The sequence below is a fragment of the Lampris incognitus genome, chromosome 5 (assembly GCF_029633865.1).
Source record: "Lampris incognitus isolate fLamInc1 chromosome 5, fLamInc1.hap2, whole genome shotgun sequence".
Lineage (NCBI taxonomy): Eukaryota > Metazoa > Chordata > Actinopteri > Lampriformes > Lampridae > Lampris > Lampris incognitus.
Window position 1 is genome coordinate 15562432 of NC_079215.1, and position 20492 is coordinate 15582923.

The 20492-nt window shown below is 46.0% G+C and overlaps 1 protein-coding gene across 1 annotated transcript in view; it reads left to right on the top strand.

Annotated features, from left to right (window-relative positions):
• Positions 1–12108, top strand: part of zgc:154142 (uncharacterized protein LOC555481 homolog) — a 26067-nt gene extending 13959 nt beyond the window's left edge. The window contains exons 11-24 of the mRNA XM_056279778.1: positions 2922–3107; positions 4277–4386; positions 5304–5404; positions 6511–6788; positions 7062–7225; positions 7688–7871; positions 9153–9371; positions 9931–10065; positions 10286–10495; positions 10678–10869; positions 11001–11113; positions 11258–11352; positions 11962–12062; positions 12098–12108. Of these exons, the coding sequence (XP_056135753.1) occupies positions 2922–3107; positions 4277–4386; positions 5304–5404; positions 6511–6788; positions 7062–7225; positions 7688–7871; positions 9153–9371; positions 9931–10065; positions 10286–10495; positions 10678–10869; positions 11001–11113; positions 11258–11352; positions 11962–12062; positions 12098–12108 (2099 nt within the window). The remainder of the gene's footprint in view (positions 1–2921; positions 3108–4276; positions 4387–5303; positions 5405–6510; positions 6789–7061; positions 7226–7687; positions 7872–9152; positions 9372–9930; positions 10066–10285; positions 10496–10677; positions 10870–11000; positions 11114–11257; positions 11353–11961; positions 12063–12097) is intronic.
• The last annotated feature ends 8384 nt before the right edge of the window (positions 12109–20492 follow it).

A 20492-nucleotide genomic window follows, 5' to 3' on the forward strand; every position in this document is an offset into this window, starting at 1 on the left:
GAACGACACCCGAGCATATCTGCTGTATTCTTCACCATGGTGTTTGAACCTACACTAAGTGCATCACCCAGTCAAGTCGTCTATTACCCCCTTCACTGAATAATTAACACTGTTTATTCCCTTCTAATCAGGCAGCTCCCATTCACTTCTCTCCCATTTAAGGTGACACATGTTTGTGTAGCTGGGCATATGTTACAGAAAAAAATGTGTTACAGATACATTTTCTAAGCTTCCCTCGGCTAACTTTTTTAATTGCTCAGACAGAGCTCAGTCTCAAACGCTGGATGTCTCTACCTCTCTCCTCTGCAGGTTGTATCAATTCCATACAAATGAATACTCCCCCCAAATTTACCTATTTATTTCAATGCATCCCTATAGTCGTAACCAAACATGTTTTTCCGCAGACTTAATGCCATTATTATTATTAATTTTACTTTCCCCTTTTTCTCCCCAATTGTATCCGGCCAATTACCCCACTCTTCCAAGCCGTCCCGGTCGCTGCTCCAGCCCCTCTGCCGATCCGGGGAGGGCTGCAGACTACCACATGCCTCCTCCGATACATGTGGAGTCGCCAGCCGCTCCTTTTCACCTGACAGTGAGGAGTTTCACCAGGGGGACGTAGCATGTGGGAAGCTCACGTTATTCCCCCCAGCCCCCCCCCCCCCGAACAGACTGACCAGAGGAGGCGCTAGTGCAGCGACCAGGACACATACCTACGTCCGGCTTCCCACCTGCAGGCACAGCCAATTGTGTCTGTAGGGACGCCCGACCAAGCCGGCGGTAACACGGGGATTCCCTGTGTTCGTATGCAACGGAATGGACCGCTACGCTACTCGGACCCCCCCCCCATTACTTCGTCTTTCATTTGGAATAGTAACACGCCCCAAATTGCAAGAAGTGTCCTGCAACATCCAAAATGTCTCGGCGGTATGGCAGCACCAAACGTTTTAGCATGCTACAGGGCGTCCGATATCCCTCTGATCGTGGACTGGCTGTATGAAGACCCTGGTGCAGATGCTCCATCATGGTACACTCTCGAATCCTTGTCATGTCCACCCTCCTCTTTGCCAGCCTTATTTTACTCCTCCGTCTCCACATCGCCAGCAGGTTGTGCTAAAAATAAAATAGTGAGATCAACCATGAGGATCTGGACACAGATGCGACGCCATTTCGGGTGGTTGTCCTCTCTAAAATCTCCTGTCCACTGAAACTATGCTTGCAAACCTTCCCTGCTAGATAACACGTTCATAGATTGGCAAGATTCTGCTATTAAAACGTTTAATGATCTCCACTCAGGCGGCGTCTTTTCCTCATTTGAACAACTTGGGTCGAAATTCAATCAGCCTAAAAGGGATTTCTTTCGTTATTTACAAGTCCGAGATTTTGCACGTAAAACGCTGCCCCGGTTCCCTTCTCTACCTCCATCCAATCCGTGTGATGCTCTATTACAGCACCCGCCTACTTTTAGAGGTAGACTATCAACACTGTATAGAAAGATCAGTACAGTACAGCACTCCTCCACCTTCTCTACAAAGACAGACTGGGAATTAGATGTGTGCAGAGGACATAACAGAGGTACGGTGGCAGTCCATCTTACAAAGAGTCCACACCTCTTCAATTTGTGCCAGGCATGGTCTAATGCAATACAGCATCATGCACCGTACCCACTGGACAAAACAAAAGATGTCACAACACTTCCCGGAAGTGAGCCCTGCTTGCAGTCGTTGCAGTTTTATTCCAGCTACTCGTGCCCATATGCTGTGGCCATGCGGTGAACTTGAAGTGTCTTGGTCTCTTTTCTGTAAAACTATTGCCAACTGCCTGACGAAAAAAAATTGCCCCGTGCTCATATAGCTATCCCGCAGACACACTCCTCCTGTCACACCTTTGCCCACTGGATAGGAGACGTACATATTTTCTGAAACTAGAGAATAGAGGCTCCATAAAGACCTTTTATAAAACATGGCATCCCTCCCTGAACCACATTAAAGAAAATATGTTTAAGCCCTGCCCACTCAATTTAAAAACCACCATACAGGGGGCGTCTGGGTAGTGTGGCGGTCTATTCTGTTGCCTACCAACACGGGGATCACTGGTTTGAATCCCTGTGTTACCTCCGGCTTGGTCGGGCGTCCCTACAGACACAATTGGCAATGTTTGTGGGTGGGAAGCCGGATGTGGGTATGTGTCCTGGTCGCTGCACTAGCGCCTCCTCTGTTCAGTTGGGGCACCTGTTTGGGGGGAGGAGGACTGGGGGGAATAGCGTGATCCCCATGTGCTATGGCCCCCTGGCGAAACTCCTCACTGTCAGGTGAAAAGAAGCGGCTGGCGACTCCACATGTATTGGAGGAGACATGTGGTAGTCTGCAGCCCTCCCGGGACTGGCAGAGGGGGTGGAGCAGAGACCGGGACAGCTCGGAGGAGTGGGGTAATTGGCCGGGGATAGCTGGGGAGAAAAGTGTGGGGGGGGGTCCAAAAAAAAATCCCCGCCATACTTCATTCCCCCTCATTTCTACACATCTCTTATGACATCATTACTTACTTGCCTTTTTTGTTTCTGCTCTTTTCCTCTCTGTTGGGGTATTATTGCTTCTTATTGTATATCGTCATCTTTTATGTATCATTGTTTTTTTTTCTTTTCCATTTTACCAGTTTATATACAGAAGGTGACCTTGAACGTGGTGGACTTTTGTATCAGATTTTGAGGAAATCTTAATAAAGTATTAAAAATTTACATGATTAGCACTGTTGATCTATATTCACATGTTACATGCCTCATCAGGCATGTCTGTGATCTGGCATGTGTAAACATGACAGATTTGTCATATGTTGAGTTTGACCAGTACACCATAATCCCCGTGCTCTCATGTCTTTGCATCAATTTGTTTGTAATAATTGGTTGTTGTTTTAACTTGCCTCAGGTCCATTTTGTGGGACTAAATTGCCTCCCACTATCCAGACAGTCGGCAACAGGCTGGTGGTGCACTTCCACGCGGATCTCTTCACCGAGGCCAAGGGCTTCCGGGCCTACTGGACCACGAACACTGGTCTGCCTGCTCCCACTGAGCCCCCGACCCAGCCCAACCCCTGGGATGACATCCCCATAGGTACACGTCCCTCTGGATAACTGCAGCTGAACTAAACAAATGAAGATTGCATGATCACAGAAGAGTATGGAAGCTGTTTTCTTGTCTTAAGTGTCTGTCATTTACACATCCATACTATCCTTTACCCTACCGACTGTACACATGGCTGCACTGCAGCGCGGGCCATCAGAGAGTATCCCTGGTTCAACAATCCCGTAAACCAACAGCCTCTATAAGAAGCTGTCAGGAGACTTGGCCTTGTTTCACCTGACTCATGCCGTCTCCCCTCGCCGTACCCAGATAGATGTGCAGTAAAAACAAGGTAATTTGGTGTCTTGAGAGCAGAATGTGAAGCGGCCTAATACCGCACTTTCCTTCCTCTCTGCTTGTCACCCCAACTGCCATTCTTTACCTTGAGACTCACCCCCGGTGGTCCGGGCCTCTGCCAAGCCAAATGCTGAAACACAATTTTTATAGATGGGCCCTGCTGCTTCTGGCTTTTTTTCACCCAGGTGTAGCGCCGAGGTGACATATGTTTGGAGAGAGAGAGAGAGAGAGAGAGAGAGAGAGAGAGAGAGAGAGAGAGAGAGACGGGGGGGGGGCATTATAGTGTAACTGTTTGGATGACAAAGGTAAAACTGGTCACAGTGACCAAAACGGATGCCTGGATTTGTGTGGGTGATGTCATGTGAAGTAGCGTTGCCCCACAGCAGTTTCTCAAATCCTGTCTGGGGACCCCAAGGTGAGGTGCAGAGAGATCAAGGTGGGTCTACTAATCCCTGCAGAGGATTTGATTGGACCTTTCTAAGCGTATGAAGTCATCCACTGTATTTAAATGTGCCAAAAAAAAATACTGGAAAAAACAACAGTAGTCCTAACTCATAGGTTGACGAAAAGAAAATATGAAGGGTCGCATTTCTCCAATTTGTCTGCACTGTGGCCACTAGTATCAGTTTTATATAGTTTTGTAATAGTTTGCAACGATTTGTTGTAGTTATTGAAAGACACTGCCTGAGAACATGAGGCTTGTTTATGCTTGTTTAGTACTCTTGTTTGCACACACACACACACACACACACACACACACACACACACACACACACACACACACACACACACACACACACACACACACACACACACACATACACAAGGTGCTATAAATAACAGAGATCCCTCTTTTTCCGCAGACTGGCCCAGCACCTGCGGGAAGCCTGCCATTCCTCCCAGTGTCAACACTCGTATTGTTAATGGAGAGCCAGCAAAGCCCCACACCTGGCCCTGGCAAGTGTCCATGCAGGTGAGGAGCTCCACTATTGCACTTGCAGAGTATACTGCATGCTCAAATACAGCCTAGCATATAGCTGATCATATATCATATCATACCGCATATTCTAAGGCAACTGCTATACTATACAGTACAGTCAATTTTAATACCAGTGCTAGTTCTCACAAATGGAAAAGCAGAATTATTAGAAGCAATAATCATGGATTGTTAAAAAAAAAATCTTAGTGATGTGTCAGGATAGAAACATTTTAATTAGCAGCATATTGCAGCACGATGGCGCAGTGGTTAGCACTGTTGCGTCACAGCAAGAAGGTCCTGGGTTCGAGCCCCAGGGTGGTCCATCCTTGGGGGTCGACCCGGGTCGTCCTCTGTGTGGAGTTTGCATGTTCTCCCCGTGTCTGCATGGGTTTCCTCTGGCTGCTCCGGTTTCCTCCCACGGTCCAAAGACATGTAGGTCGGATGAATCGGCCGTACTAAATTGTCCCTAGGTAGGTGTGTGTGTGTGTGGGGGGGGATCCTGTGATGGCCTGGCAGCCTGTCCAGAGTGTCTCCCCACCTGCCACCCAGTGACTGCTGGGATAGGCTCCAGCATCCTCGTGACCCTGTGTAGGATAAGCGGTTTGGATAATGGATAGATGGATAGTAGCATATTGATATTATTATGTTAAAGACCACTCTATCTTTTCTCCTGTCTGATGTTAGTATATCAGATGACAACAGGATTCACCTAACCTCTCAAAACAAAAAACAAAAAGCAAAAAAAGGCAAGGAACGCCTGGTTTCAGAGCATCCAACCAAATATAGTATATCATCTTTAATGCCGTGCTTTTTATTTCTGTCACGCTCTCCCTCTCTGTCACCCATTCTCTCATGGTTTGTGCATGTTTGTATGTGTGTGCTGTGCATGCATGTGTGAACACATATTACAGGTGTGGCCTCCCAGCAGACCAGAGCCCAGCTTCTCCCACATTTGCGGTGGTACTCTTATACATAAAAACTGGGTGCTAACAGCAGCCCACTGCTTCATGAAGTAAGGTTTTTTTCTTTTTATTTCATTTTCTCCATGTTACTAGAAATGTCAGCGAGAGAGTCGCCGAAGCCTTCAATTCTCCGCATAAGATGACAAATCATGTGCATTCGCTCTTATTCTCAGCTACGACACCAAAACTTCCAAAACTGTGACGCAATGAAATTCAGTCCATTACCAGTGTTTGCGTCGAGGCAAAAAAATTGAAGTCTATTGGCCTAATGTTGTAGGGCAGGTCTATGTGAGCTGCGGTCATGCCTGTGCTTGTCCCCGGGGCATGTCACAGATCTGAAACCATCTCTTGTTAGAGACGTATCCTGGCCGTGGCTAATGGTCTACAGTGCCTTGACAAGGGCCTGTCTGGCAGTGAGATGTTGATGCTCTGTGGAGCTTGTGTACTCCACGCCACTCTTCTTATTACCCACACGAACCCGAGATTATTGATGGAGAATATCATCAACACGTGCACAACTTAAATACGTTGCATACAGTCCATACACATATTTGTTTTAGTAAATATTGTACACTCAGCACAAGCATGTAGCCATCATATCCTATCATGTATGAGCATGATGTGTCACAAAACAATCCCTCGTGGCATCTGGGTAGTGTGGCGGTCTAGTCCCTTGTCTACCAACATGGGGATCGGCGGTTCGAATCCCAGTGTTACCTCCGGTTGGGAAGCCGGATGTGAGTATGTGTCCTGGTCGCTGCACTAGCGCCTCCTCTGGTCGATCAGGGCACCTGTCCAGGGGGGAGGGGGAACTGGGGGGGAATAGCGTGATCCTCCCACGCGCTACGTCCCCCCGGTGAAACTCCTCACTGTCAGGTGAAAAGAAGCAGCTGGCGACTCCACGTGTATCGGAGGAGGCATGTGGTAGTCTGCAGCCCTCCCCGGACCGGCAGAGGGGGTGGAGCAGAGACCGGGACGGCTCGGAAGAGTGGGGTGATTGGCCGGATACAACTGGGGAGAAAAGGGGGGGGATCCCCCAATAAAACAAAACAATCCCTCATCTGTGCATTGGCTGTATTAATTGTACACTGTGTCTATCAACTGTGTATCTAATGTTGCATTATTGATTCATCTGATCTGGCCCTTCTGTGCTCAGCTACGCAGATGAGCTGCATCGGTGGCGCATGTGCCTCGGCAAACACAACCTGACCCACACAGAGCCCAGCGAGCGCTGCTTCCCCGTGTCCGGCATCTACCGCCACGAGGGCTTCAAGTACCCCACTGTGCCCACTGTGGAGTTTGACATTGCCCTGGTTAGGCTGGATGGAGAGATGAAACCCAGTCGGGAGATCTCCTATGCCTGCCTTCCCGCCAAGGAGGAAGTCCTTCCAGGGGGAAAGAAGTGCTACGCCACCGGCTGGGGGGACGAGAAAGGTGCTATTTATTTATGAGCTTTATGTCCGCGTGCAGCCTACGCCTACAACACACATTTGCATATTCTTCATCAAAATGACACATTTGCATATGAGACATTCATCCAGCCTAATTGCCTCTTGACCAGAACGTCTTGGCCACTTGCTGCTCAAAACTCATTCAGATAACATTAGCATATCTTGCCCGCCCTCTGCTGGACAGAAGGTGTAACTACTTGCAGTGTCTGCTTCCATATTTAAACGGATCGGCTTCACTGTTCTGTGTGTTGATCAGGTGATTCCCTGAATGCCAAAGTTGCTGAGGTTCTTAATCAGGTGGCTTTGCCTGTTGTGCCCTATGACACCTGTAAGAGAGCGGATTACTGGTGGTTTCAAGTCAAGACCTCCATGATTTGCTGTGGTTACACCCAGCCGGATGAGCTCAAGTCTGTCTGTCAGGTAAGTCAAAGGCCCCCTGAAAAGCCTTAGGAGTGAGTTCTGCTGAGTATGGTACCACGTCTATCAGTGAGATAAAAACAGGGTGCTTCTTTCAAACGCTATCTTTTTTTATTTATTTTTTGCGTGGTGTTTCAGATCAGATCATATGATGTTTGACTAACCCCCCCCCCCCCGGGAACGAAGGCTGGCATGGGACCAGAGAATAGTTGTTGCATCAGCCAAACATACCAGAGCCACTACGGCAAACACATAAAATTATGATCTATTTATTTATGAATGAGGAACGTGCACGGCATCTTCAAAGAGATTTGCGGGTTAAAGTTGATTTGGTACACGCTTTTCCTAAATTGTAGAAGCAAATATACAGTCCAAATATGCAGTACAGCAGAAATGTCCAAATTTGTTTGTGTCTATTTATGTGGTGGAGTGTGCAAAGAAAAAAAAAGTCATCTTGTTCTACAGGGAGATTCAGGTGGTCCTCTTGTGTGCCAAGATGCTCCGAGCAGCCCTTGGGAGATTCATGGTATCACCAGCTTCGGGCCTATTGGATGCATTATGAACAAGAAGCCCTCCGTGTTCACCCGCTCCTCTGCCTACATCCCCTGGATTGAGAATGTCCTCCGAAGGGACAAATACAACAACCACAGTATGGGTCCAACTGGTCTACAGAAATCTGAAATGAACAAATTAAGTCCTCCATAACCTTTTCACCTACAGGCCACTTATTGCACAGAAATACCTGAGTAACATACAAGTAAAACAAACACAACTGATGATTAGTGGTGAGTAAAATATGGGCTTTTCTGTAGCTTTAGTTTGCTTCATTATCATTTTAGTGTGCTGCTGAATATAATCACCACCGATCACTGTATGGGATAAATTCACATTGTGCCGAACAAAAATATTCTGAATCCTTTGTGTTGCAGGTATAACAAGTAATCAGTTGTTAAAACTTGAAAGTAAGGGGGGGGGGGGGTCCGGGTAGCACAGTGGTCTATTCGAATCCCCGTGTTACCTCCGGCTTGGTCGGGCGTCCCTACAGACACAATTGGCCATGTCTGCGGTTGGGAAGCCGGATGTGGGTATGTGTCCTGGTCGCTGCACTAGCGCGTCCTCTGGTCGGTCAGGGCACCTGCTCGGGGGGGAGGGGGAACTGGGGGGAATAGCGTGGTCCTCCCATGCACTACGTTCCCCTGGGGAAACTCCTCACTGTCAGGTGAAAAGAAGCGGCTGGTGACTCCACATGTATCGGGGGAGGCATATGTGGTAGTCTGCAGCCCTCCCCGGATCGGCAGAGGGGGTGGAGCAGCGACCGGGATGGCTCGGAAGAGTGGGGTAATTGGCCGGGTACAATTGGGGAGAAAAAAAAAGGGGGGGTGATCAATCAAAAAAAAAAACTTGAATATAAGGTGGCTATGGAGTGGATGGTTATGTTAATCAGCAGGACATTCAATATTCACTTCATATCAATTTTAACAGCTAATTACCACCCGGCACCACAAAGGGTTCAGAATACTTGTTTGGCACAATGTGATTTGTGAATTCATGTGATGTAGATGACATTTAACAACACATTATAATGACAAAAAAGCAACCTAGAGATGTAAAAAAACCCCACTATTTTGCTCATATATTGCTCATATATTGCTCATATTTTGCTCATATTATTCACTTATTACAAGCCATCATAGCTCAGTTAAACCTATTTTATTCATATATCATTTGGGTATTTCTGTGTCATGAGTGGCCTGTGATGTAAAGCATCACCGAGTTACCAAGAAAAGCTTAACCCTCACAATGTCATACAATAATCATTTCCAATAAAGCATTTGGCATGTCAGAGAAAATAAATGTAAAAAAAAAAGAAGGTAAAAGTGATATTTTCAGGATTTATAGCTGGCTGTCTCTCGTTGTCCTCCCTGCCTAGCATCCGGCTGTGGCGGGCCAAAGGACTTGACTGGCACATCTGGCACCCTGTCCTCTATGGGTTACCCTGACACTTACAGCAACCAGGCCCTCTGCAAGTGGAACATCCGGGTCTCCTCCGGCAAGCTAGTCCACCTCCGCTTCCACAACTTTTCCCTGGAGGAGAGTCAGCTGTGCGTTAACGATAAAGTTGCCCTCACTGACCAAGCAGGCAGTCTAGGTACAGTATAAAGCCTATTATGTACATCACTATGTCTGTCTGTGTGTGTGTGTGTGTGTGTCTTTATTTCCACGTATATGTTTTTGTTTCCCTCTCCAGCTAATCATTAATTTGCCGGGTCACTCTTTGGTACAAACGCCAACGTTGCACCACCTCTCACACACTTGAATTACTGAAGCCTGTTTTTTTGTAATTGCCTGCTTATCTGTAAGTGACACGCCGCAGTTGTTTGCTGTTGCGTACTACTGCGTAGTCCCGGGACTAAACGGAGCACATTTACAGGCCTACCTGTGAGTCTTGACTCTTCCTCATCTTCAGGCTTTGTATAAATGTTAAACCAAAACAAACCAGATACAGCTGGTGAATGGTAAACGGACTGCGTTTATATGGATGATGAAATAGACCAAAGAGGCTCCTTAAAGTTGGGTTTTGAAATCAAATATGAGAAATGGGATTGTGTTTCACAGTGCGCACACTATATATATATCCCTCTAATAAGAGATGCAAGTGATCCCCAAGATTAAATGTACCAAACCTCACGTTCCCTTCTCTTTCTCAGGCACCTACTGCAGCCAAACACCTCCCCAGGAACTGGTGAGTGATGGAGAGATGCTTCACATCAGCTTCTCCTCCAATGACAAAGTAGTGGACACCGGCTTCACTGCCAGCTGGAAGGAAGTAGACCCCTCTGAGGGTAAGACGTTGGTCCCTGAGTGGACACTGGGCCACCATTTGCCCTTAGAGCCTGGAGTGATGTGGCTAAATGGAAATGTTGGGTCCCATATCAACCTCTTTTCTCTCACTCACATCACTTTTAAATCTGTCTTTCTCTCTTCCTCTTCCCACTTTTCTCCTTCTTCCCTGTCTTTCCGTCTCCTTTTTTTTTTTTGCCCGTTTCTTGTCCACCCATAAAGCTCCTTGTGGGGGTCGATTTAGCAGCGAACAAGGAGAAATCACCTCTCCTAAATGGCCAAATGATTATCCGGCCCAGTCTGTGTGCACGTGGCGTATCGCCATTCCCTCGGCCACAAAGATCCATATAGTATTCACTCACTTTGAGCTGCAAGCTGCAAACATACTGGGCAAGTGTGTGGACTACGTGGAGATCTTCAAAGGAAAAGGGATGGTCTCAAAAGGTTAGTTCTGAAAAAAAAAATCTCTCAAAGAAATGTTGGTTTCACGTCTATCTTTCTTTTTCTTTTTTTGTCATGCAGTATTTGCTGTAAAAGGTCTGTGTCATCTATGGAGACATATTTATCATTGTCAATACCCTGCACAAACGTGACGGATTTCTCGTCTCTGATCTCCTCGCAAGGTCAATTCTGTGGCTTTGCCCCGCCTCCAAAGGTTACCATCACTGGCAACACGGCGGTCATCCGTTTCCTTAGCAACGGAGTCAATCAGCAGACAGGTTTGCGTGGTTATTGGACCACGGATCCCAGTGTGATCCCTACTTTGCCCCCTCCACCCCATAACCCATGGGACAACATCACAATCGGTGAGTATGGGTTAGCTGCACACATGACCTCTGCACCCCATCGTTTATCCATCTGAGGACCATAGTCCACACACTTTCATTCATGTCAGATTTTTTTTATGAAAATTAAAACGGGCACTTTCCATGCCCAGCCTGGCCAGAGGATTGCGGCACACCTGAGGTGATGCCCAGCAGCGCCACCTTGAGAGTGGTAAATGGCGTGGAGGCAGTTCCCCACTCCTGGCCCTGGCAGGTCTCCATGCAGGTACGGCTACACAAGTCAAAGCGAGTGCGTTCACATTTGTGTGTGTCTGTGTATTTTTTTTGCTGTTGTTGTTTATGTGTGCCTCTGTGCTTGCTGTTATGGGAGAGAGAGTTTGTATGTTGACCAGTTTTCCTGTTTTTCCAGGCCAGTCCATTCCCTCCGGTTCCTTACATGCACGGCTGTGGAGGCTCTTTGATCCATGAGGAATGGATCCTCACTGCTGCTCACTGCTTCATGGTGTAAGATATAATCACAGGGGAAGGGAGAGTGTATACGCCTTTTTGAAGTACAGCCTATGCGTCCTTTAAACAAGACTTATCAGGGTGTCCGGGTAGTGTGGCAGTCTATTCCATTGTCTACCAACATGGGGTCGCCAGTTTGAATCCCCGTGTTACCTCCGGCTTGGTCGGCCGTTCCTACAGACACAATTGGCCCTGTCTGCGGGTGGGAAGCCGAATGTGAGTATGTGTCCTGGTCACTGCTCTAGCACCTCCTCTGGTCAGTCGGGACGCCTGTTCAGGGGGGAGGGGGAACTGGGGAGAATAGCGTGGTCCTCCCACGCACTACGTCCCCCTGGTGAACTCCTCACTGTCAGGTGAAAAGAAGCGGCTGACGACTCCACATGTATCGGAGGAGGCATGTGGTAGTCTGCAGCCCTCCCGGGACCAGCAGAGGGGGTGAAGCAGCGACCAGGATGGCTCAGAAAATAGGGTAATTGACCAAGTACAAGCGAGGAGAAAAAGAGGGGGGGGCGCAAAAAAAAAAAACCAAGACTTGTCAATGGCACACAATATTTCTTTCGATTTTGTACTGTGCAATAACACATTGAACCTCCCCCTCCTTTCCAGGCCTTTGAACAAACCGGGATACTGGCGCATGTGCCTTGGTAAGCACCATATGAACTCTTCAATGGACGTTCCCTCTGCTGAGGCCTGCTACGAGATTGATGGTGTCATCCGTCATGAGGGCTTTGTCTACGAGCAGGATCGCACTGACATCACCAACGACATAGCCCTGGTACACCTCGCCAAGCCCGTCAACATGACCAGGGAGATCAGCCCCATCTGCCTGCCCCAACGTGGGGCTGTGATGCCTGCTGGGACCCAGTGCTTTGTCACCGGGTGGGGAGATGAGAAAGGTAGAGGGCAGGACTGAATATCTGAACTTTTTTCTCTGTGTTTTCCATCTCAATGTCCTGCTCTAGATGAACTGTAGTCGTGCAGCTCGGTGACAAAAGTCGTGTCTTGTCTGGAATTGCTACCCGAGAAACAAGGAGGATGTTATGGTATAGTTTTGAAGTATCCAATTCATAGCTCACTGTTAGAAATCTCATAGGTCTATCATTCATTGTTGTCTGTGGGCGGCACGGTGGCCCAGTGGTTAGCACTGTCACCTCACAACAAGTAGGTCCTGAGTTTGAACCCCAGGGTTGTTCAACCTTGGGAGTCATCCCAGGTCGTCCTCTGTGTGAAGTGTGCATGTTCTTCCCATGTCTGTGGTGGGTTTTCCCCAGGTGCTCCGGTTTCCCCCACCATCAAAAAGACATGCATGTTAGGGTTAATACTCCTGTCTGTGGCCCTGAGCAAGGCAATGGGAAAAGAACTGGAGTTGGTCCTCGGGAGCAGCATGAAGGCGACAGCCCACTGCTCCTAGCTGCACAGATCACAGCTAGGATGGGTTAATTTGCAGTAACTGAATTTCCCCAAGGGGATTAATAAAGGAAACGTAATTAATTAAATAAATAAATAAATTTGCTGGCATGATGCTGCTGTGGTGTGTCTGCAGCATTTTAGCTTTCACAACTCCACTTTGATCACTTCTGAATTTGTATGAATTATCTGCAGTTATTTTCTTATTATGTTCTGTAGTACACACTCACGCCCTTGAGCCTGTGAACTCTTTCAAAAGCCAATATATAAAGGAAAAATAACATCTGAAAATATAAGGTTTTTTTTCTTTTTTGCACGGTCTCATTCTGGGTAGTGATAGTTCCATGTTTTGTCAATAAATTTATTAATGGCAACTTTAACCAATATTTCATCACAATGAAAAACCAATCTGTTTGCCATGTGCTGTTAATCTGAAGACGTCTCTCCTCGTCATCACCTCTCATTTGCGACAGCTCTAGCTTTATGTCCCTGCAAGACAAATAATACTTATCTTACCTTTCAACCAATTTAGGTAGCCTGTTTCCCAAAGTTTCCAAGAAGCTGAACCAGGCAGCCCTCCCTATCATTGACTTCTCCACCTGCAGTAAGCCTGCATATTGGTGGGACACACTGAGGCCCTCTATGGTTTGTGCCGGCTATGAGTCCCCGGATGAGCTGAAGTCAGCTTGTCAGGTAAGAGAACACATCTAGATAGGAAACGCTGTTCCTTGGATGGAGAGAGCCTTGTTCTGTGAGTTAGAGACGGGCATGGTGGAGGGAAATGCTATTTCTTACAAATAAATATGACCATGACCAAGTCTTTGCAGATCTACTAATGTGGCTAGAAATATATAGTCAGTGGGTGCTGCAGAAGTAGCGAGGTAAAGCACCCTACATGCTCCACAGTCTGCAGTCAGAATTTTCTAGATACTTTTGCCGCATGTACGTATAATATATTGAATAATGTTTGTTTTTGTGATGACCAATCAATCTTGAAAGGAAATGGCTGCCAAACGTTGCTATCATAACTGGACAGAAAACACAATTTGTGTCTATAATAAGGTAAATTCCAAGCAAGGAAATGTATATTTCTCTTAAGAGGATGAGGAGACCTCAACAAGCTCCCGTAAATTTAATGTCAGGAAATATGGCAGCCATTTGAATACTCACGTGATTATACAGGTTTCAGATAATACTAGCATTTGTGTTATTCGTGCTGCGAGAGCCATCTTGGGTAAGATTTCAAAGAAAAGACAAACTAGCATCCACAGCACATACCGATAATGAAACGGTAAAGCTTTTTAATCGAAGAAGGTTGAATCAGTTCGTCTGGATACAACGTTATACGTTTCATCACTCAGCTAAGTGACCTCTTCAGTCTAAACCCACTGCAGGTGTCCCCACCCTTTATAAACAATACAGTTGTATAACAATCAAAACCAAGGTCACACCCATATTTGCATATGAAATGGATCGTTGGTTTTGGTCGTTATGCAACTGTATTGTACTGTGTTGTTTATGTAACCCGCACTTTGCGTTCGGCCGTCGTCTCCCTACACGCCCTGGGACTCTGCGTTGTGTTTGTTGTAGTATGATGTTTGCGTGGAAAAGGAAGGAGGCGGAGGCTCGGGATCGTGGCTGAGACCTGGACACTTTATTGGCACTCACTTACACTTCACCTCTCATCAATCAGCTGGCCGCTGGCCTCCTCATACTCACAGCTTCCGGCAGAAGAATAAAAAAAACATTTGATCAACGTAGCCTTTTGCCCGGGACAAGAACTAGGGGTACGGTGTTGCAAAAGGGACAAACATCGCCATTTGCGGCATTCCCAGGGGAACATACAGCGTAACAGTGCCACCCTGTGGCGGATTTACATTACTACCTTACATCTATAAGGGGTGGGCAGGGGCGCAACGAGGAGGGGGGTGCGCAGAGGGTGCAATGCACACAGGCGCTGCATCAGCGGGGGCGCCAAAAGTACAGTGTACAGTAAACAATTTCTGGTTATAGGCCTATTTGTTTTTTAAAAGTTTAATATTTATAAATATTATTACTTAGATGAGGATTTTGGATTAGAATATATAGTTACATGTTATATTTTTTTAATTATGATATATATACGTACGGTCTTTTGGCGCCCCCTGCTGATGCGGCGCCTGTGTGCATTGCACCCTGGGTTTGGGGATGTATGCCTGCAGTCAGTTTAGACCAGCGTTTCCCGACCCAGTCCTCAAGGAACCCCTATCCTGCAGATTTTTATTTTAAACCTGCATAGGTAGCCCTGCTTGTACTTACTCAACCAATCATCTCACAGCACTTAATTATGCAAGGTGTGCGACAGCTGACATAATTCATTGCTGATTGGTTGAATAACTACAAACAGGTACCTATTCAGGGTTGCAATGAAAATCTGCAGGATAGGGGTTCCTTGAGGACTGAGTTGGGAAACACTGGTTTAGACTGAAGATGTCACTTAGTTTAGTGATGAAATGTATGTCAGTAAACGTTGTATCCGGATGAACTGATTCAAGTTTCTTTGATTTTCTTACCTGGATTATTGAGCGTGCATCAAGATAAAGCTTTTTATCTGTTTTTCCTTTCTCTGTCACTTCCCCTGCCACTCTGCTCCAGGGGGATTCTGGTGGTCCATTTGCATGTAAGCCTGCAGGAACCAACGCAACCTGGGAGGTCCATGGTATCGTCAGCTTCGGACCTCAGGGCTGCATCAAGGACAAAAAGCCTTCTGTATTCACCCGCGTGTCCGCCTTCAGTGACTGGATCCACCACAACATCAAAAAGTTTCTCTATGAAAATGGCAAAACTCACTGAAACCGCCGTCTTCAAAGAAGCTTTTCCGGTTTGGGGTTTCCATGCTTGTCCGTCAGTGTGCTGCCGTCCGAAAGCTGACAAACGGTTTATGCACTGCCTGAAAGTGGGCATCATTACTTGTGTACTTACATTTTTACAAGTACAAAGTAAATTGTCAACTAACATTTATTTAACTGGTTTGGTTTTGGTATGAAATGGCTTTTCTTTTCAACCCAGCGATACATTTGATGATTAATAGTCCCTTGACAAAAGCATCAAATCCCGAAGAAGACAAAAAATAATCCCTGTTGGGAGTTTTTTATTTTCACTTGAAATAAATTTCATGTCCATCACAGCAAATATAGTTTTGTGACGCTCCCTGTAAATTTTACTTCTCGAGATCTAAACAGAATACTGACCTATTCATCTTGGGGTCACGCTGTAAAGAATCACACCGAAGTCAAACAGTGAGGGCAATACCAGCATTTCCCTGTCACACGCATAAAAAAGCAGTTTTTTTTAAAGGTGATTCTCAGACTTTAGAGTTGTTTCTGTCAGATAGGATGTGAAAATCATACTTCTGAGATGGGTTTTCCGTGCAAAACAGAGCTTGATAAAAGTACTAATTGATGAAAAAAACAACATAAAACTCAAACTTGTCACACATTACGGGGATGCTCAAATGTTGTAAGTTTTGCTGATTTGTGGCACTTTATGATTTACATTAGCCTATAAAGAGACTGTACAGATAACTTTGGTGTTGTGCAGAGGATATTTAGGAAAATATATGAACTTGAAAACTCAATTTCCCGGTGATGCTTTTGGACCATTTGTTGTCAGATGTGACCAACTGACTATTGCAGTGCAGTGCATGTGGAGTCAGCGTTTTCACCAGTACTCCTGTTTTGCTTTGGACTGTCTTCTGGCACCAGCAAACAAGGGGCACAGGAGGAGGACGGGACTGGTCAAGAACAACTGACAGTAGATCAACTGTCAATAGCTCTCGCACATCTGGCTGTGTGCCTCGTCATTTTAAGACTGCCCTAGCTTAGCCTGTGGTGTAATGTAACTAAGTGCACTTACTCGAGTGCTGTACTTAAGTACAATTTTGAGGTATTTGTACTTTACTAGTATTTCCATTTTATGCTACTTTATACTTCTGTTCCAGTACATTTCAGGGGAAAATATTGTACTTTTTCCTCCACTACATTTATTTGACAATTACTTTGCAGATTTAGATCATTAATACAAATTTTCAATCAACTATTGAATTATTATATACTTTTATAGGTTAAGCTACCAAGCAGTACATAAAGTAATTAAAATTAGCCCCACCTTTACCAGCTGCAACATAAGAGAGATGAACACGTTAATGCATCAACGTGATATATATGATTCTGAAATGGGTCAATCTGCATGAGTACTTTTACTTTTTCTACTATAAGTATATTTTGATGCTAATAGTTTTGTACTTTTACTTGAATGTTGGCACTATGACTGGTAAAGGGAGAGAGCTGGCTGATATGCTGAATATGGAGCTGCCAGGGAAGAGGAAAAGAGGAAGGCCAAAGAGGAGGTTCATGGATGTGGTGAGGGAGGACATGCAGGTGGCTGGTGTGACAGAGGAAGATGCAGAGGACAGGAAGAGATGGAAAGAGATGATCCGCTGTGGCGACCTCTAACGGGAGCAGCTGACAGTAGTAGTAGACTTAGGTAAGATTTTGAATACAGGACTTATACTTGCAACAAGGTATTTTTACACTGGGGTATTGCTACTTTTACTTAAGTAAAATATCGGAATACTTTTTCCACCACTGGGTCTAGCCCCTCCAAAAGAAGCCATACCCTGCTCCATCACTGCCTCAAACCTGACGATCAACTTCAAAATCCGCTTTTGTCGCTAAACCGTTACTAGCTGTTGTTGAAGCGAAATGATAGCTTTGTTCATTTCCAGTCTGGCTTTCACCAGCATCACAGTGCAGAAACCCCCCTCGTGGGGTCTTTATTGACATACTGCTGGCTGCAGGTAAGGGTGAGGGATCCCTGCTGGTGCTCCGATTGACGTACGTGAGGCACGTGATCCAATCGGTCCCTCCAGTTTGATTGCTGCCCTTAGGCTCTGGGGCAGTTTTTCCGGCCCCGCTCTCGACCAGTTCACCTCACGCTTTGACCAACAGGAAGCTCTCACATCCTTTGGGAGATCGTAATTCTTCCCTTGCTCCAAAACTGGCTGTTCACAGTTTTGGTTTTATAGATCATTTATCGTGGATCAGGGTTTGTTTCTTCTTACTGGTGTTATGTTAAATAGTTATTTCTTTCCAGAATAAAGAAGCCCTCGCTGCTACAGACAGTATTTCGTGAAATTGTGTTTTCATAACTTAAATTTACCAAGGAAAACACTTGGTAGTCTGCTGTTTGCAGCTCTTCTCAGCTATGTAATCCCCACATCTTCACAGATTCAAGCACTGATGAGACTTTCAAACACGAGTAGCCCTTTTCCTCCAGCCTTGCCTATGCTTGTCATTACACATGAACGCAAGTGAGAACTGGATTTAATGTTTTTATTTCCAGTTTTAAGCCATTAAAACAAGGACATTTTAAATGCTGTGTGTGCATCTGGTGGCTACTATTGCCCACACTTCATTTTTGATATCCTCCGTAACCGTCTATCCACAGTGTGGCTGTCCGTCACCTTTGCAGGGTACATAAGGAGAGCTATATTTGTGTTGCATGACTTGTTCTCAGGTTTCTGTACATAGGGCGCCAACACAAATTTATTTCACTTGGCTGTAAGTGATGATGAAAAGCTCAGCAAATTACAAGGAGACAGTCAAGCTTGTTGTGCACATTCAGTTTTTTTACAATAAAAAATACAATATGTTCATGGGGTGTGTAGCTCCGAATTCAAACAAACATTAGGAGCTCGGGTGGGTGCGGGAGATACCTTGGGTTATGACGCGCTGCTGTTGTCCAGATTATTGTTCCAAGTTGAAAGATGATGGATTTGTTGTAGCGATGCAGGAATCCAGGTTATTGTTGAACAAAAAACTAAGCCATGACTGTAACCAAAAAGTGTGAAGAAGTGCTGTGTCCCAGCTTAGCGGTAAAAACCGTGTCAACTCCCCGTCACCCAACCACCAGGTAACAAACACACCTATGCTTTTGTAGTGAGGAGTGCAATCCCCCCAGGAAGCCACACCTACACAATACTACCACCTAGTGGTGAACTAAGATACCACATACAGAACCATCAGAATGGCTCTTACACACCGGCCCCATAATTGTGAAACAATTACATAGATAGGGAAAAGAGCCATTCAAGTCACCCAAATCCACCTACATTCCCACACACAATCTAAGTGCATACTAACAAACATACAAGCATGCACCCCAACGGGCACACAAGAGTCTTTGTCTTCTTTCTTGACAATCTTGACTCATCCTTCTTGAACCAAGCCCTTATACTGCCTCTTGCAGCAGAAAGAGCTTGGAGATGGGCCTCTCCAGCAGCCCGGTCTTTGTCCTCAGCTGTACAGCACGTACGTATCCATCCTTATCGGGATAAGTCTTCATTACCTTCCCAAGGATCCAGGATCCACGCGGAGCGCTTTGGTCCATGACGACGACAATGTCTCCTACAGTAAAACTTCTCCGAGACTGCATCCATTTTAAAGGGTAGGTCCATGCAGTAATGACCTTCCTGCTTGCATGTTGATCTCTTCATTATCTCCATGAACCTGAGGTCCTCCCTTGACATCTCCGGCTTCTCTTCCAATGTTTTTTCACTGAACTCTTGGTTGTACTGAGAGACCAATAACTCCTCCAGTTTGGTGATGGATATCCTGTTGGCGTAAATGGTTGAGCAGCCTCTCTGACTCCCATTGCCTCTCAAAGGACCATTGACGACCCACCCTAGCAGGGTCCTCACGGCATAAGGGCCATCACCTTCGCTATTGATCACTTCCCAGGGTTCCATGAGCTTCGGTGCATTAGTCCCGATAAGAATCTCCACGTCTGCATCCAATCCTGGGATTTTGACTTCCTTCAGATACTCCCATTTCTTGAGGTCTCTTTCAGTGGGGATGTTACGTCTTGAGACAGGGATTTTCTCCTGTGTTAAAGTTACTGGAAGCTCCAAGAAATGATTTCCATCCAAATTTGACACTTCCAGACCTGTAAGCATGTCACTTTCCATCACTGTTTCATGTCCCAAGGTTTGCAATGTGATGTTGGTCCTAGTACCTTGAAGATTCAACTTCCTCATCACGTGACGTGTACAGAAGGTCGCCGTACTTCCAGGGTCTAAGAAGGCATACGTCCGTAGCACCTTATCTCCTTTCCTAGATTTCAACTGCACTGGTACAATGGACAGAGTGCAGTCTTCGTCTCCGGCCCCAGTAGAAACACACGCCTTAATAATCGGATTATTGGCTGTTTCCTCTGACTCCTGCCGCTTCTCCTTGTTGGGGTCATGTAGTAGAGTGGGGTGTTTCAAGCTGCATTCTTCACAAGTCAAGCGACCCTTGCACTCCCTAGACATGTGACCAGGCTTCAAACATCCAAAACAAACGGCTTTCCCTTTCAGGAATTCAATCTTCTCCGCTTGAGGGAGTTTGATAAGGTTTGGACACTGGAATAATGCGTGTTCTTCTTCACAGTACAGGCAGGACAAAGATAAGGAGGAAGAGTCTATAGTACAGTCGGTAGCTGTAATTGCAGTTGCAAAACTGCTTCCTTGATTGCTCCTGGTTGGTGGCTTACTCCTGTTTAGTGTTGTTACTGGAGCAGCAGGTCGAGCCTCGGAAATATTTCCAAAAAACGGATCAGAGAGAATCCTAACTTGGTTCTCCAGGAAATTCACGAGGTCTGCGAATGTGGCCCAATAGCCTCGCTGTTGTTGGATATCACAGGCTGTGGAC